Source organism: Pteronotus mesoamericanus, unplaced genomic scaffold (genome assembly GCF_021234165.1).
Source record: "Pteronotus mesoamericanus isolate MK-2021 breed Mesoamerican mustached bat unplaced genomic scaffold, CSHL_Meso_final contig_52, whole genome shotgun sequence".
Taxonomy (NCBI): domain Eukaryota; kingdom Metazoa; phylum Chordata; class Mammalia; order Chiroptera; family Mormoopidae; genus Pteronotus; species Pteronotus mesoamericanus.
The window spans coordinates 17,164,688-17,182,799 of NW_026555189.1; the positions used below are offsets into that span (position 1 = coordinate 17,164,688).

The 18,112-nt window shown below is 36.2% G+C and overlaps 1 protein-coding gene across 2 annotated transcripts in view; it reads left to right on the plus strand.

Moving 5' to 3' along the window:
• Positions 1–18,112, plus strand: part of CDH8 (cadherin 8) — a 318,790-nt gene that overhangs the window by 258,349 nt on the left and 42,329 nt on the right. For both annotated transcript variants that reach the window (XM_054579362.1, XM_054579361.1), the window contains one exon: positions 3,412–3,529. In XM_054579362.1, the coding sequence (XP_054435337.1) occupies positions 3,412–3,529 (118 nt within the window). The remainder of the gene's footprint in view (positions 1–3,411; positions 3,530–18,112) is intronic.

Sequence of the window (18,112 nt, forward strand, 5' to 3'; positions counted from 1 at the left end):
TTAGAAAGTTTATTGCAAACTGGTAGTCTCAGAAAAACAAATAGAACAGTATGATTCCATAGAAATCCAAGAATGGTCGTGAAACTCATTTTCTTATCCCAACATCCACTTGTGCTTTGCTTTTCTGATAGAGATGTACATTAGTTTTCAGGTTCCCCTTAAATTATTCTACAATAAATTATTAAACATTAGATTTTTCAATTGTGTTCTAACTTTTTTGGTAGAAAGGAAAATATTTTAACCACATACTTTATATGTAATCCTAAAAGCTTGTGAATTCTCTAGCATGTTTTTTGCCATATTCATGAAACACTTGCCCAATGACCTAAAAATTAATTGATTTCATAGTAGTTCACAGTAGGAAATACATGCAGTTTTCCTCTGCCATCTCCTCAGTGTGCCTATAAAATCTTGTGTGGAGGGGCTCTTTCTTAAGTAAATCTGCTCTCCTTTTTCTTCTATTGGTTGAAGCTAAGTGTATTCAGTTCTTATTGCATCAATGAAAATTTCAAACTTTTTAATATGGGTACCTTAATGCATTTTAAGAGCATAAAGACCTTCAAGTGATCTACCAGGTGTCTACTTTGATAAAATGACCAGACAGTGGCCATCTGCATTAAAATAAAATGTAGTGTCAAAAATGGCTTAAACCAAATTCTTAAACATTACCAGTTCACAGGATATTTGGGAGTTGATTTAAAAATGTATCATTTCATCACTTTTTCCTCAGCACATTATGCACTGAGCATGATATGAGGCTGACAATGCAAACTCTCGTAATAAATAATAATGTGGGAGCTCTGAACCCCAGCCTCTTCCCTGAGACAGTCTCCCTGGGACAGTCTCAGTCCCAGTCTTGACTGAAGCATGCAGCAGAATTACCTAGAAGGCTATTTAAAATGCAGATTTCAATGCCCACCTTGAGACTGTGTGATTGAGTAGACTTAAAATGTTGCATGTTTAACAGAGTTACTGACTTAAATAAATGATGGAAAAAAAACATGTTCATTGTAGGTGTAATGTTTAGACCAAACTTCTGAGATGTGGTATAACAGGTAGTTAAATTTCTTTGTTTCAGGTAAGATAAATTACTGAATTTTTTTTTTGTTTTTTGGTAGTGGTGGCTTAAATAATTCAATAACTCATGAGATACACAGGCCAGCATGTGTGACTCTTTGTCATGCAGATTTCTTAGAAATATTAAGGAAGGTGTTACATATAGAAGCTCTATCCATGAAATATACTATAAGAATGCATTTAGTTAAGAATGATTTCTACCATAGAATATCAAGAAGTCTTCTATTTGCCTTTATTCTTCACATATACTGAAACACTCTAGGAGTTGCTTCTTCAACAGACACACCTGGGAATAGAAATCCTTCTGAAGCAAAATTGGGTAAAGGGGGAAGAGGACCCTACACCAACTCACAAGTGACTTCTTGCCCCTCTACTCTTTAAAACTGCCTCAAAGAAGCTCTTATCAAATGTTCCAGTTCAATATTTCTATGTGTAGGCTATCCACAAAAGAGTTATCAGTGCTTCACAGCTTCTCCCCTGGTACTTTTATTCTTTCATTTTTATAAAACTGGAACCCCAGGACATCTGTCTGCATTTCAATGCCAACGTAAATATGTGAGGTGTTTACAGAGAAGCAGATATAATGGCATTTCCATATAATCTGATGAGGTTAAGGGCCTCTTTGAGTGACATCAAAGTTGTTACACTTATCAAGGTGCTATGTCATTAAATAAATGATAGTGACCCTAAAGACAAAACAGTAATAATGATGACTAATGTTCTAACATTCAGTGAGCATTTACTATGACCTGAGCACTATGTTAAGAACCCGACGTGAATTTACAACAATAATCAAAGCAACCCTATCAGAATGGTACTTCCATTATTTGTAATTTAGGAACGCAAGCAAACTGAGCTTCAGCATTCAAAAACTCCCTCAGTGTCGCACCATGAGTAAAGGGTGAAGCTATGACTTCTATCAGATGGCTTTATTTCAGGGTCTATCACCTTAATGACTACTCTGTCTTAACCATGAGTTATATTTTGTACTACGGTATATTATTACTCAAGCTAAATACAATTATAAGACAGTTCATGAGGTCCTTAACAAAAGTAAATTGCCTACAAAGGAAGATATGTTCTATTTAAAAAAATGGAGAAATAGAACAGAGAGGTTATTCCTTTGTATGCTTCAAATAATCTTAACACACCATTTGTCATATAGCATATGCTTGATACAATGCAAATCTCCACAGCTCCTGAAAGTGTTCTGAAACTGGGATTCTTGCATTTGTTTAGGTGATACGTTACAAGGCAATGAAGTCACGTTCCTAAAAAAGAAGTGATCCATTTTTTCTATAATGAAACTGGCAAAGTTGAATGGGATTTAATTGTTCAAACAGACATAATATAATAGGCATCATCATTACAGTCTGTAAATTTCATAAACGTGAGAGCATTTTCCTGTTAATTTTTTATGGTAAATTTGATATCACCTTGACTGTCATGCTTCATAGACATTTCTTGTAGAAATTGTGTTGTAGTTATTCATAATGAAGTATAAGCTATAATTTTTTCTATATTAGCTATTGCCCAGAGTTTTATATTGAAGTGATTAATATCACAGACTCATAAATATGAATTATTAAGCTAATTCTCTGACATCCCAAGAAATAACTTAGCCCTAAGTTAATGCAGCTTTGCAAATGAAAGAAGCACATTCAACCGGCACCAATTCCAAGTATGCGTTTCTATCCAAATAGTTCTCTGTACAGTGGTAATTCTTCTAATCCCTATAATTTATTCATCTCAGGATACACTCCAAAGCATCATGTTTACATGTGTTATCCACTAGCTTTTAAAAAGTGTTCACTATTGGGTGGGAACAGATGCAAGTCTTCAAAAGGTTTGTTGCAGTGAGGTTTGTGGAGGGGAACATTTTACAGTATTTGGCAAACACTTGCAACCTGATGAGGAAAATTAAAAGAAATTGTGGGGATTCAAGATTTAATTCTTTTACCTCTAAAGTTGTCCCCAAAGCTACACTATCCTCACTGTAACAATTTAAAATCTTATTTTAGATGCCTGTACGTACTCAAATTGGAAAGAAACATGTAATTGCCCCGTGGGAATTTTCAAATACCTTTAAATGTGCTATGGCAAAGCCCCCAACACCAAATGGACACAAAGATAATGACCTTAATTTTCATCAACTAATCAAAGCTGAGGTTTTAAACGGATGAATATTTCTCTTTATTCTTGGCACCAACCATCCATGACAATTTAGAAAATTGAAAAAGATTCCTTGGACCAAAAGAGATGTCACTCAGCTTTCAATGGCAGTTTAAACCACTGATGTCATCAGAGATTCTGATGTCAAGTTTTCTGTTACAGGTCATTCAAACAGTGAGTGCCATGGACAAGGACGAGCCCAAAAATGGACATTATTTCCTATACAGCCTTCTTCCAGAAATGGCCAACAATCCGAATTTTACCATCAAGAAAAATGAAGGTAAATATATTAGCGTCATGAAACGGGGTAAAATATAAATTGGAAAATAAGATGTGAGTTCATAATTTGACTGAAAATATCAAAAACATAATTTGTGTTCATTCCCAAGCAGTTGAAATCCAGCTTATTAGCCTAATGATGTGGTAATGGCATCACTTTCTCTTTTCAATATTGAAACAATAGATAAGAACATTGTTAATGTGAATGGTAATTTTATACCAAAACATAACTCAATCACCTTATTTAAAAAAAATAATAAAATAGAGTGTAAAGTTTGACCCTTAGGAACATTCCAGGAATTCTGAGATACTAAGATATCTGTTAAGGGAGGGTCTGGCTTATACTTTGCAATTGTTAAGGTGTAATTGAATGTTTACCAAGTCTTTAGGAAAAGCCTAGTCTAGTTGTGCCTAGTTGTAGGTACAACTTAGAAATATTTGTTTTAAATTTGGACCAATATTTACAATAAAAATTAGAGCAAAAAAATAATTTTTGAAGGACATTCCTTATCTTGGAGCTATGAACTGATTGATTAAGTCTTTCATTCATGGAGAATATTTAATGTATATCATTAGTTCTTGAGAACAAAGCTTGGATTGTTTCCCATAACTATTGTCTCATACATATAAAGATCACATATTATTATAAAAAGTCTATCTCAGGAGTTGAGAGACTGGGTAAAAAAGGTGAAGGAATTGTGAAGTACAGATTGGTAGTTACAAAATAATCATGGAGATATAAAGTACAATATAGAGAAAATAGTCAATAATATTTAATAAATACATATGGTGCTAGGTGGGTACTGGAAAAAAAAGTCTATTTTATCTGTATATTTTTGTTTCCTAGGATGCTTTCTGTTTAACAAGGAGTTTTAACTATTTATTTTGGCTCAGATGTATTTAAGTCTTAGTTTCAGCTGTTTTAGAATGATTACCAAAATAAATGTGGTCTCAGGCTGTCTTATGGCTTTATTATAGGCATGTGTTTAGATTTAGTAATGGTCTACATAAAAGCAAGGCTCAAGAAAAAAATAAAAGTTGATTCATGGCATTTATTTGGATTATTTTTCTTTTTCTTTTAATTATATTTCATTGATTATGCTATTTCACTGTTCCCAATCTTTCTCCTGTTGCCCCCTTCCACCCAGCACTCTCTACTCCCTCAGGCAATCCCCCCACCATTGTTCATCTCCCTGAGTCATGTGGCTACTCTATTTCTCTGGCTACTCCATTTCCTATACTGTACTTGACATCCCCATGGCTGCTCTGTAACTACCTATTTGTCCTTCTTAATCCTCTCACCTCTTCACTCATTCCTCCACAACCCACTCCCATCTGGCAACCCTCAGACACTCTCCCTATCCGTGATGCTGCCTCTGTTCTTCTTGTTTGTTTAGGTTGTTTTTTTAGATTCAATTATTGATAAATATGTATTTATTGCCATTTATTGTTCATATTTTGTTCTTTTTCTTAAATAAGTCCCTTCAACAATTCATGTAATAATGGTTTGGTGATGATGAACTCTTTTAGTTTTTTCTTGTCTGGGAAGCTCTTTATCTGCTCTTCCAGTCTAAATGGTAGCTTTGCTGGGTAGAGCAATCTTGGATGTAGGGCCCTGCTTTTCATGACGTTGAGTATTTCTTGCGAATACCTTCTAGTTTACAAAGTTTATTTTGAGAAGTCAGCTGACAATCTTACAGGAACTCCCCATAGGTAACTAACTGCTTCTCTCTCACTTTAAAAACCTTTGCCATTTTAATTATGATGTGTTTTAGAGTGAGCCTCTTTGCATCCATCTTGCTTGGGACTCTGCACTTCTTGGACCTGCATGTCTATTTCATTCACCAAATTAGAGAAGTTTTCTTTCATAATTTTTACAAATAGATTTCCATTTCTTGCCCTTTCTCTTCTCCTTCTGGAACCCCTATGATTATTGTTGTCAGGTCAATGGGAGGTATTTACCCAGGCCAGTCAACTGCAAGGACTGGCTGTGACCACTAGCCACCAACCTCTGCCTTCCGTGAAAGATCAGCTGTTCAGGGGTAGGGTGGTGATGCTCCAATGTGGTCTGTAGCTTTCCATTGGGTAAACCCACTCTGGAGTTTCCTGGGTGGTGTAGATGAAGGTCATCCCCCTCCTGTGTTCTGCCTGGGGCAACTCTGCATGAGCTATAAAGCAATCTGAAATGGCTGCTTCTTGTGTTGGGCTTGGAGATTCCCAGGTGAAGCCAAGCTATGAATCTAGGCTGGCTGCTGCTAGAGCTGGATCTTGGGACATTTAGCAGGAGGTACAGGGGCTGGTCACTCACTGAAGCTGTCTGTTTATTTGAGAGAATTTAGGAAGTTGTGAAGCATGAGCCAAGACCCACCATTCATATGGAAAAGTCATGGTTAACAATTTGGATGGGCCAGCAAGTTGGGGATGGAGGGGGGCAATGGGCGGAGTCTCTGGGGATCTCCAGAGTGGGGCAAACAGAGTGTTAGCCAGATTGATAGATTCTCAGATATGGAGCCCACCTGCCGGGTCTGTGGCTTTGTGGGGGGCAGGCTCAGAAAAGGGACAATGGCCTCTGCCTGCCTTTTTATCTGGGAGAAAGCTTTCCCCCAGCTTTTGCCTTGATGCCAGACACTTCACTTCCTCCTTATACACTGGTGCCTTTCAAGCTGCTCCTCCAGTGTTGTCTCTCACAGGAAGTGAGTCTGAGTAAGCAACTGTGTGGATTCTTGAAGAGAAACTGCTTGAAAATTCAGAAGTTTTTTCCACTGACTCAACCCCTGCTGGTTTTTGCAGTAGAAGTTATGGGGGCTTACCTTCTTGGCACTTGTACCCTAGGCTGGCAGGCCTGGTGTAGGGCCAAGACACCTCACTCCCAAGATATCCTGTCTGATTTTTACCACCACATGTGGATGTGAGACCAGCCTTTTCTGTGTCTCCTCCCCTCTTACCAGTCTGGATGGATGTGGTTTCTTTAATTCTATAGTTGTGTGACTTTCATTCAACTCAATTTCTGACAGTTCTGAGTGATGGTTGTTCTATATTTTAGTTGTAACTTTGATGTGGTTGTGGGAGGAGGTGAGCTTGCTTACTTATGCTACCATTTTACCAGAGGTCCTGACATGGATTATGTGTTATATTCTGTTTCAAGAAAGTAGTGGATTTTGACACAACTTCCTTTGAGAAATAAAATGATATTTTACTGCTCCTGTTCAATATATTATAGCTTAACCTTTTAATATAATGCAACTTAGTTTTTTGGGCATGCTTTGATAAATATGGATGTGTCACAGAAAGGGATATGAGAAAGTCATTATAGAGATATTACTCATTTATCTGGCTTCCACTATTATAAACTCTAAAGAGACAAAATCTAGTTCTTTCTCTTCAGTAATGGAGTACTCATTTGTTTTCTCCCCTAATTAGGAACTCTAATCCAGGTACATTGTCTTTGTTTTCAGTTAACACTGCCAAGATTTCTTTTTTCTGAAAGTCACATAAATATGGCTAAGATGAAAGTCCCCTCAGAAATTCCAAACTGAGCTGACAGTCCATGCACGCATGCTCCATGCTTACTTGGACTGTGAGCTAATAGGTATCAGCCATTATTTTTGCATATAAAATGCCCTACATTTAAAAATTCTCTGTGAAGAAATGTTTTTCCATTCTGAGCTTTTGGAGTTTTCTGTGCTTCCTGCAGTTTCCAGTACTTTCTGCAGTTTCAAGATGTGACCTATTGAAGGCCCTACAGAAACAAATTTGAATGAATGAGAGGCTGTTATTTGGTGTCAGTGAAAACATGGTTTTATACTGTATTTATTATTCCCTAAACCTTTTTAAAGAGGACATTTCCAACCTACAGAGAATGTGTGACATACGTTTTCTCTAATTTTTGGAACTAGTAAAATGTAAAAAATTATATACTTAGGAAACCAAATTTTAGCTCCAGCATACATTTCAATAAACCCGGTAATAGAATATTTAAAGGCATGTGGATTATCTGTCTTACTTTGGAACTAGAAAATGGAAGCTGCAGTTTGACTTACCTCACAGGTGTGTGTGTGTGTGTGTGTGTGTGTGTGTGTGTGTGTGTGTGAGAGAAATAATTGAGAACAAAAGATGCCAGGTACTGCCAAGTTACTCAGGACAGAAAGCACTCTTTGTGCCATGATTGCTTATTTTAAGTTATGTGTTTATTTATTTTTCAAAGAATGACCATGTAATTTATTATTTCAACTAGGACATTATTTAAAGTGAAAGGGATCTCTATTCATATTTATATTTATGCCTGTAAAAACCATAAACCAGGACTATCTTGTGGGAACTGGAACATATATGTTCACTGTGATTATGAATTTAGGACTCAAATATTCAATATCTCCATCGAATAAGCAATGAACCCAAGGGTCTTTGGAATAGATATGTCAAGTTTATACTCTCTCTTTCCCCTGTACTAGAAATTCATGACTTTTGCTCCATAAACCCCTAAGTTTTGGTATCTGGATAATTACCGTGAAATAGAAAAAGCAATTTCTCTCTTCTTAACATGTAGAAACAAAATAATGAAAAGAAAATGTCATATTTAAAATGTTGGGGATATATACACAAATAGGAAGATAGATATCTTGTGAACCTGTTATTCATTCCTTGTTATTAATGAGAGAACACACACACAAAAAACCAAAATTCAAAATAATAGACATTATTTACTTTAAAACTATGGAATATTTTATGTTTAAAACATGAAAGGAATCAAATGGTATAACACGGTTAGAATTGTTTATTTTCCTTTTTACAAAGGACTTTAAAATGGCCAATAGCTGCTGTTTCTCCCCTGAGAACATCATAATTTACAAGAACCTTCCTATTAGATGAAGGGTAAGATTTTGAGATAGCCGAAATATTCAAGTTTGTAATTGATGGGTGGATGATCCCCCTTTTTAAATGGATCTTTAAAGGAAATGGTTTCAGTATTTGGTGTTTTCTAAGAAACTTGCAGCTGTGTCTTTCAACTTGAAGTTACTGTGATCTTCTTCTCTCATGTAGATTGGTCCTACAGCAATTTTCAGCCAGCTAATTCAAAATCAAAGACAAAATATGATAGAAATTAGCTGTCTCTTGTCTCCTACACAGTTGAGTGATTTCACATATAATTCTTCCCTGAATATATGAGAATCATATATTCTGCTAAAATAAGAAGAAAACGTTTAATCTGAATAAAGGTGAAAGCAAAGGTCAAAAATATGATGAGTTGTTTATATCACATGTACACACCAAACAATCATAACACCTTGAATTGTCTAAATTACATGGCCCATACATTGGTTTCTCCATCTTTCTGTTGGGTGAGTTTCTGCAGTTTCACCTTTTTTTGCTGACCACATTTCAGGTGTGTTTTTTTTTTTAATCGTTGTTCAATTACAGTTGTCCCTTGTTGCTCGCCCCTGCTTTGCCCACCCCCAGTATTGGTTCATTCCAACCATGAAAGTAGAAGATTCTCAACAATAAAATATAACAAGACAGGGAAGATAAATGAACCTTTTACAGGTACAGAAACATCTTGCAAAAAAACTGAGGACTGCAGAAATCTGACCTTATCCAACCTGCACTTTGTAGGTAAATGATTTCACTGGAATTGCCAGAAAGCAGTCTGGTGAAATGGAAATCTTCATGGTTTATACTGAGGTGCCCTGGTACTCATTGTTAATTTATTCTGGAACTCATGATGAGTGCCAAAACCGACGAATACCAAATGAATTTTTCCCATAAGAAATTCTTCCTTGCTGGTAGCATCATGACTCATACAAATTCTAACACATGCTATGAGTTGCGAGCAAGCGCTGTGCACCGAAACATTTTTTTTCCCTTATCAAAATGCAACGGGAGTACTGGGTTTGACCAGGTCTGAAGCCAACGAGTACCGAGGTATGAGTATATTTGAATCAGGTGTAGAGAGAAATGAGGAAAAATACGAAACCCTGCTAAGGAGGGCCTGTGGGAAGCAAAAATTAAAAAAAAAAAAAGATAGTAAACTTGACCTTAATTACAGCTTGGTTAGACTTCAGAAAAGACAGGAGGGGGACCAGAGTACCTGCTGGTAATAATATATTTTCTCTTCTTGGTATCTTTTTTCTAACCAAAATTCTATTAATAAGAATCTTACTCTAAAGGCATAATCGTGGTAATTGATTTGGATATTATAGATGTTAACTAGAGCTTTGGAATAAATGTCCTTGGCTTATCTTAATGTCCATAACATGGTTACCTGTTTAGGGTATAATTCATGTTTTGTTTTGTGGGGTTTCCATTTCAACTGATTGCTAATTTCAAGCAGTATGTGTTTTATGTCTTTTTATCCTCTAGAAGCATCCCTTGCAAGAACACTGACTACAGGCAAGTTATTGTATTTTAGGCCTCAGTTTCCTCATCTGTACTATCAGCATAATGATACCCATAGGTGTGCTGAAATGGATATGCATAACCAAGGGCTTGGGCAGTTCCTGGCACAATGTGTGGCACATAGAAAAACACCTATCGATAAATGGGACAAGATCCTCATTACATGAACCCACTAATTCCTAGATTCTCATTCTATATTCTGTGTCCCCTGGCTTACCATTCTCAAGCAGGTGTCTTTGCCGATTTAACCCCGTTGATTTTTGAACGTGGCAGAGCATTTCTGAAAGCGGGCTCATTGGCAACCGTGAAAACCCTGATCCTCACTGGATTTCATTGCAAGAAATCTGCTTAGCAATGTATTATAGTCTAAAAGGTTTTGTAATAGAAGGATAAAGGGAGGGGGAAAAAGAAGAAGGAGGAGGAGGAGAAGGTGGGGAAATAATGAAAATATTTGCCAGCCACAGAAATAACCATAGGATTTCTGGATCTGATTTTGAATATGAGACTTTTTATTTTTTCTGTTTCCCATTTGCCAAAATGAAACTCAGTTTTCTTCACACAATGCCTAACCTCAACTTCCAACTTGTTAAGATTACTTTCCATTCTAGCATATCAAGTTTTAAATCACCCACAACCTTCCGACACGCATACTCCATGGGAATCATTTTGCATAAGTTGAAAAATTAAACAGTCTGCCTTTGCTCTTTTGAATAATGTCAACTTATCTCAGAGTCCTCTTGTCACAAAGCTACAACTTGTTGCCTGAAAATGGAAGTGGACTTCCCTGTTCCCAGTCCCGCCGGGGTTGACCCTCTGCCTCCCGTCTCTCTCAGGCTGAGTCCTTATGCATTCCCTTCCTGCACTCAGGATGTAGGGCAGAGGCAGACACAGTCCTTCTCACATTCACCATAAGCCAGCTGTGCCCTATCCAGGCTGAACTGGGTCTGATCAGCCTTCCTGATGATCCACACAGCAGAAAGGGCCACCTTGGTGAGCCAGCTGTCCTCTCTCTGGCCACCTCTGACCTCCTTAAGTTCCTCGATTACTCCAAGCTGCTTGGAAGCTAACAGAGGACTTTCTGAAATAGCATGTCTTTCCTCAAGTGGCCTTTACAAAAGCCTCCACCCCTCAGCTAAGCAGATCCATTATTATTGGGTTTCCCAGGCAACCATACCTAAGCAACAAGTGAAAAAAAACTGTGTGCTTTTATGAGGGTGATAATAAATATCTATGTACTTAGGTTTCCAAAATGCTGATCCTATCTACTCTGCTCACAGAATGGGCTTTTCCACTGCACCACACACAGCACCAAACACTGGCTTAGAGGTCTTTCTCATCTAAGGTATCAACTATTATTCATCTAAGGCAAAACACTTAGTGTCAAGGTTGAATCATAAAAGGTAGTGCTCAATTTGCATGAAACAGGAAGTCTAGCTGGGATCCCAAATATGCAAAATAGCATTATGCATACATGATCCAAAAAATTTTCTGCAACAGTTATTCATAATTTATTGTTTATGCTTCCAGCAATGTTCCATTGATAAAAAGTCATTTATGTTTCATTTTGTCCTCTGAACTGTAATTAAGGACAATGCACAAGCAAAAACAGATAACAGATCTTTACTTTCATTTTCCAAGTTGCCTGTGACTTTACAATTTGGTCTAGGCAAACTAGATTTTCTTTGCTGTCAGCACTTTTTATAAAAGTCTTGTTATTTTGTATAGTGTCTGTATCTTTCTTATTCTTTTTAAAATGTCAATACAAGCTTACCTTCCAAAGTTAAGGATTTCTTTTGCAAATGTTCAAAATCCTAAAACTATTTCTCTGGTCAGACATAGATTGACCCTTAGTGTCTATTTTTCAGTGTGTGTTATGGGAGCAATTTAGTTCTGAGATTACTGACTACCTAGGATATAATTTAGCTACATGGAGTATGGACTTATGTGCCTAGTGTCCATCTGCTAGTCAAAGTAATGAATAGATTGAGAGCTTCTCTGTCCATTGGCTTGCAATCATTTCTGGTCCTTACAGAGCATCCTAATTCTGAAGATTTTGGAAAGAAAAACCAAGAGATGAATTGGCACATACTTAGTTATTTAAAGATACTTGAAGTATCTTAAAGATGCCTTAGGACATAGAGCCCTTCATTGGGAATCTTGCTTTCTGAAACTTTTGCTTCAAAACAAAAACAAAGGGATCAATTGAACATCAAGAAGAGTGTAAAAAATTATTCAGAGAATTGTTTTTAACTTATCAAATCTTGTCTGGACCATTTTCTTACTTGTGCCATTAAAGAATAATGTTATTTACTGATTTATTATCTATTTACAAGCATGAAAATAGGCCTTGGGATTTTGTGAGTACCAAAGAAACAAGACCATCCTTTAGTAGGCACAAACAAATATTAAAATTGAATGAGGAAACAAAATGTTCTGTAAGTCTATGCAAATCCTTCTTTTGTTAAAAAAAATAGAGTTAAACATTCTTGACAATCATTACATCTCTTTTCAACACAGAAGTTTGCATTTTGAATTCATTTGAACATTTTATAGATACGACATCAGGCATACATGACATTCTATTTAGGGATGCGACCTGAAGAACAGATACCATGTGCTTTGGATCCCTCACTTTATAAAATATGATAGGGAAGATGGAGGAATAATTTGAAAATATAAAGGAGGCACTCACATAGGTAAACATTTAACAAGGTGACTTGGGATGAATGATAAAAAAGAGGTCCCATGGACTATAGGACAGCACAGACTTCATAGGTAAGAGTATTTAGGTTTGAATCCTAGCTCTTCTATTTATGAACTTGCGCTACTAACTGAATAATCTTGAATCTTTATCTGTAACATTGAAATAACATTTACCTCTATGTTGTTTTCAATAAGAAAATTATAATTTAAGGGGAAAAAAAGGCATGAAGCTCAGTTTCTTGTAAATTGAAGGTATTCAATAAATATTAGTATCTATCCTCTCTTCTCCTTGTTCAACAATTTTGTGAACCTTCTGAATCTGTGTCATATTCACCCAATGCAACAAACAAAAATAATAATAAGGAACCTAAAATAAAGCATTTGAGTGATAACTGTTAATATGTTACCAAGTCCCTTCCCTGAGGGGCTCATGATTGAACACCTCTAAACATTGGCCATGAATAAAGCGTAAGGAAAGGAAAAATGGAAGAGTATTTGTGTAACAAGTTCTTCAAATATAACCCTCATTATTGTAATTTGATTCAAGAATAAAAACAAAGAGTATCTAAAAATTGTAGGTTTCCATAAGACTAGGTTTTCTGTATCTGGATCCTATTGCATACAGCTCTCAGTATATTGGCAAATGAGATATCTGAGAGTTGATAATATGATAGGAGCTAGGAGCTCTTAGCAAATAACTGGATTAGGAAGCTCATTGATACTAAATGTCAAATTCAAGCTTTTTAAAAAAAAATGTTTCACTTTTTAAATTCTCACTCAAGGATATGTCTATTGATTTGAGACTAAGAGAGAGAGAAACATTGACCCGTTGCCTCTCACGTGCTCCCCACTGGGAATCAAACCTGCAACCTAAATATGTGCTCTGACTGGGATCGAACCCACAACCTTTTGGTGTATGGGGCAATGCTCCAACCAGCTGAGCCACCCTGCCAGAGCTCAAAGACATTTAAAAAATAAAACAGTGACAGTGTACTTTGAAAAGTGCAATGATGGTGCGTGTCTGCCTCTGCAACTTTATTTTCCATCACTGTCTACCTCATACCTTGTCATCTCATATATCCCTTATGCACACTTTGGCTTGAACATGCAAACCCAAAGATGTTTTTAAAATCCCCCTTTCTTTTCCTTTGATGGAATATATATCCTCTTCTACTTCCCTCCTCTATCTGGCTAATTTCCAATCTTTCAAAACAACTCAGGTTCCAGGTTCCCCTCATCGATGAGCAGAGCAGGAGAGTGATTAATAGTTGCTATGAAATTTGTTATTTTTTGCTTTGTTCGGCAGGACAATATGCTAATGTCTAAAGCAGACACATGAGTCAAGGAATGTCTCCTCCACTGTCCTCAAGATTATTAATAACAGGTCATATCTTTATTCACTCATTCAACACTTTTTTTTTTTTTTTTAGTATCTACCATGTGCCAGGAACTACCTTGGGAATGGGGAATAAAGCAGTGAATAAAATAGACACCATTTTCCATGTATTTTTGTTCCCCTAGGACTCAGTATTATACCACTTTGAATTCTCAGAAAAGAGTGCAATAATTTAATGTGGATTTTGTTATACAGTTGAGAAATTCACAGGCTAGACTACAAAGTGCTATGATTTTGGAATGTTTACGTACTCTAACTTTTATACTGCCATAAACAAAGTTTCCTCTTAGACCTTACCCAACTTGTGAACCTGGTCTTACATAAAGAAGAGTTAGGCTTGCATGGATTTCCTGTCTCTCATTTTGACAAAGCACTTGGCCTATCAAGGTGGAGATGCGCATCTGTGGTCATGGGCAACTAATTCTCCGTGTGAGTTTCAGGTCACTGTACTCATTATGCCTAAGCCTAGTCAAACTACGCTGAACCATACAATCCAATGTGTTTCCTGATGCAGAGTTAGATGGTGTTGGTGTGGTCTCTCCAAATTCACAGAGATCCACAGACATTACTATAATTTGTGCTTTGGCACTACCCATAAGTATGTGCTTTGGCACATACTTAGGTTCCAAGTTTGATTCCTGGTAGGGAGCACATGGGGGCACCAGCTGGAGCTGGTGACCTTTTTTTGCACGTTTATTAGAATCCATTATAATTTTGATTCAAGTCTCATTATAGGCAGTTTATGCCTTTTCCATTCCTCTGCATTGTTGGTTCAGATACCTGTCAGTGAATGGGTTTTAGCTAACCTTCAATGTGTAATGTTTACTGGGGTCCCAGGCAACTAGAAGATGCTGATTCCTGGACATGACATTGGGCTCATTTTCTCCCTGTTTTCTGTTCTCTCTGTTCTCTAAGTTGCCACCAGAATGAATGTGCTGGTGCGCTTTATAGATGAAGATAGCAATTGCTGTCCTTGGACCTTTCTGGGTTACTCACAGCCTTACTTTCATCCTAGCAGATCGCCTACTGGAATTTTCTCCCTTTATTGCTTGAGTACCTGATTCTCAGCCTTTTGAAGGCTGCTCATTTCAGGACAGTCTGAAAGAAAAGGTGATGCTGTATGTGGTATGCTGAACGGAACCATCCTTCCCCGAGTTTCATGCCTTCCCTTGGCCTGGCACTCATTGCTACTTCCATCAAGGTTACACTGCACTTTACTTCCCCCTGGACTTCAGTTTCCTCTTGTACAAAATAAACGTGTTCATGCTAGGGATATAAGGAGCCATCTATTGTAACTTACTGAGTTTGCAAATGTGTGGTATTAGGAGAAAAAGCACAAACTTTAAAATCAGGCAAGTCCTGCATCCACTGATTAATAAAGATGTGACTTTGGGCAAGGCTTTCAACTGTCTATAACAGACTGTGTTTGACAGTGGTAAAATGAAGTTGCTGTGTTGAAGAAAGCAAAGAATGTAGGATAAATGCCAAAGGCAGTACCCAGAACTCACGTGATATGCTATGTACTTTGTCTTCTTTATCAACCTTCAAAAGAAATGAGGCATATGAAAGTGATTGTTCCAATAGAAATTATTATACCAAATTTCACCCACATTAAAATATTGGATAACTAAAAAATATACTTCTACAATATTATAGGTCCTCTTTCTTACTATATTTGGATAGAATTCTGGACATATTAAAGAAACAAATTATTCTCATTTGTCAAAAGAAATAAACATTTGATGCATGGTTTCAATAATTCAGATTTTGCAAGCCTTGCTTGTCTTCTCAGGCTGGAGAAAAGAATATATGAGTTTTAGGAAGACATTTGATTATTGGGTTAAGTTTTGACTTATCAGAAAGATCTCTCAAAGTAAAGCTTGAATAACGTTTTGCAGAAATGAGACACATGGTTGTGTGTAGAGGTGTCTTTCACAGTTAACATAGAATGGTCAGATATATAAGTAGTTAAAAGCAAAATAAGGAATAGCCAAAAATGTTTTTAAAAGACAAATAAAATGAAACACTTCGTGGAGATTCATGAACTCTACAGTCATAAGCCTTTACTTAATTACTGAAAGGGAATTAGTGAAGTAGTTCTTAGTATTTTGAATATATCTACATACATACTTGATGTTTTTCATAGGATAACAAATGGGTCCTACACATTTAGATTTTACACAGATACACACACACACACACACACACACACACACACACAAAGATTACTAATGAGGCTGGGAAGTGAATTGATATTAACATACATTATATATCAGTCATATATATACGTGTGAGTGTGTGTGTGTGTGTGTATGAATAAGTTTCTCAGTGCATTTTTTTTACATCTTGAAAATAAAAAAATAACTTTGGTCTCATTCTAAAACATACATTGTGAGTTGGCATGAAACTTGCCGTTGTTATAAATGTTAGTAATCTAGAGTTCAACAAAAAAAATTTTAGAATGGTTAAGAGACAATTATCTCAGACTCATTTATCTTTCTTTTCTTCAAAGTAAAAAAGAACACTAAAATGTATGCAGGTAATTATAAAGTTAAAATTTGATTGGGTAAGGGAGAAATAACAAGAAAACCTATGCCACCATACCACTGCTTTTATAACTGATCTGTCTGTCTAAAATAAGCATGTATTCCAAATGGGTGTTTAATTTTGCAAGCACATTTTTCAAAGAATAATCTAACATCTCATACTGTAGAAATATAACTGCCTGTGAAAAAACTTTTATTGAAAAATATAAAAAGTGTTCATAAAGATTAGAAAGCATGCTTATGTTTAGTTTTAGGGATTCACTTAGAAGTCCTGTAGTTATTTTAATACGAGTCTGCATTCTGTTACCCTAAATGATCTGTATGTCAAATAGAAAGAAATAAAAACAATAGCTAAAGTCTATTGGCCACTTATTTCAGATCATTTACATTGTGTTTATGTATCTATCTACCACTACATATGAATGTTCAAGGTGAATACTATTCTTGTCAGTGTAGAGATGAGGAAATTGAAGCTCAGATAGGGCAATTGATGACCCAGGTGTGAGATGGGGCTGCTGGTGTCCCAGAGCTGCCTTCAAAGCTTGCACTTTCCTCCTAGAACATTTCTTTGGTCAAACTATTGCTGTCTTACTTATGGTTTGCAAATACCTCTGCTTCTCTTTTTTTTCAAACTGTAGAAGGTAGAAACAATCAGCTAAACATTAGAGAAGTCCATCACAGCATTAGTCTGGTAAAAACTGGAAACATCAAAAAAATAGATAAATACAAACAAATGATCTGTTGCAGGTTTTGTAGTCCTGGAGCACACAATAATTATTATACCTACTGCTTAACATCTACTACATGTAAAGTATGATTTTAGACTGTATATGTCTTATCCTCACAGTGGTCTTTGCAATTCATTACAACAATACTGGGTTATTAAGAAACGTATAAAGCATTAGTTTGCTATGCTTAGGAAAACAACAGTGGCTCTTGTATTGGGCTAATAGCCCTGACTTGGCCTTGCACAACATTCCACTCTGCATTTAATGAAGATATAGAAAAATATAAATAATGACATAGAAAATATTTAAAAAATGAAAGCCAAAACAACAAAACTGACAATCAACATAATCCCAAAATCTGAAGATAATATCAATTAATTGAAAAGCTGAAATGCCTAGATTCAAAAAATACTCGCTATGGCAACTCCAGTTGTGATGAACCAAAGATAATTTATCAGGAATGGAGAAAATCACCTTGCCACTAGGTTGGTTGGAAGGCCTGTAGTGGTCCTTTGGTAAAGAAATGATGTGTACATCAGTCATAAAAATTGAGTATCTATTCCTATATGAGTGTTCCATTTGCTCTTTTCATATCTTCTAAATCATGAAAGCTCACAGAAATCAATTGAACAAAAGGTATCTAATTAATAATAATGGAAAATTGCAAGAGAAAACCACCATTCAATCCTGATTATTCATATTTTATTTATTCCTCATTATATTATTTTAATGATCATGTTTAAAACTGAAACATATACGCAATGTATTGGAACAAAGAGACCACAGATAGATTATTTAACCTTTAAAATACAAACTGT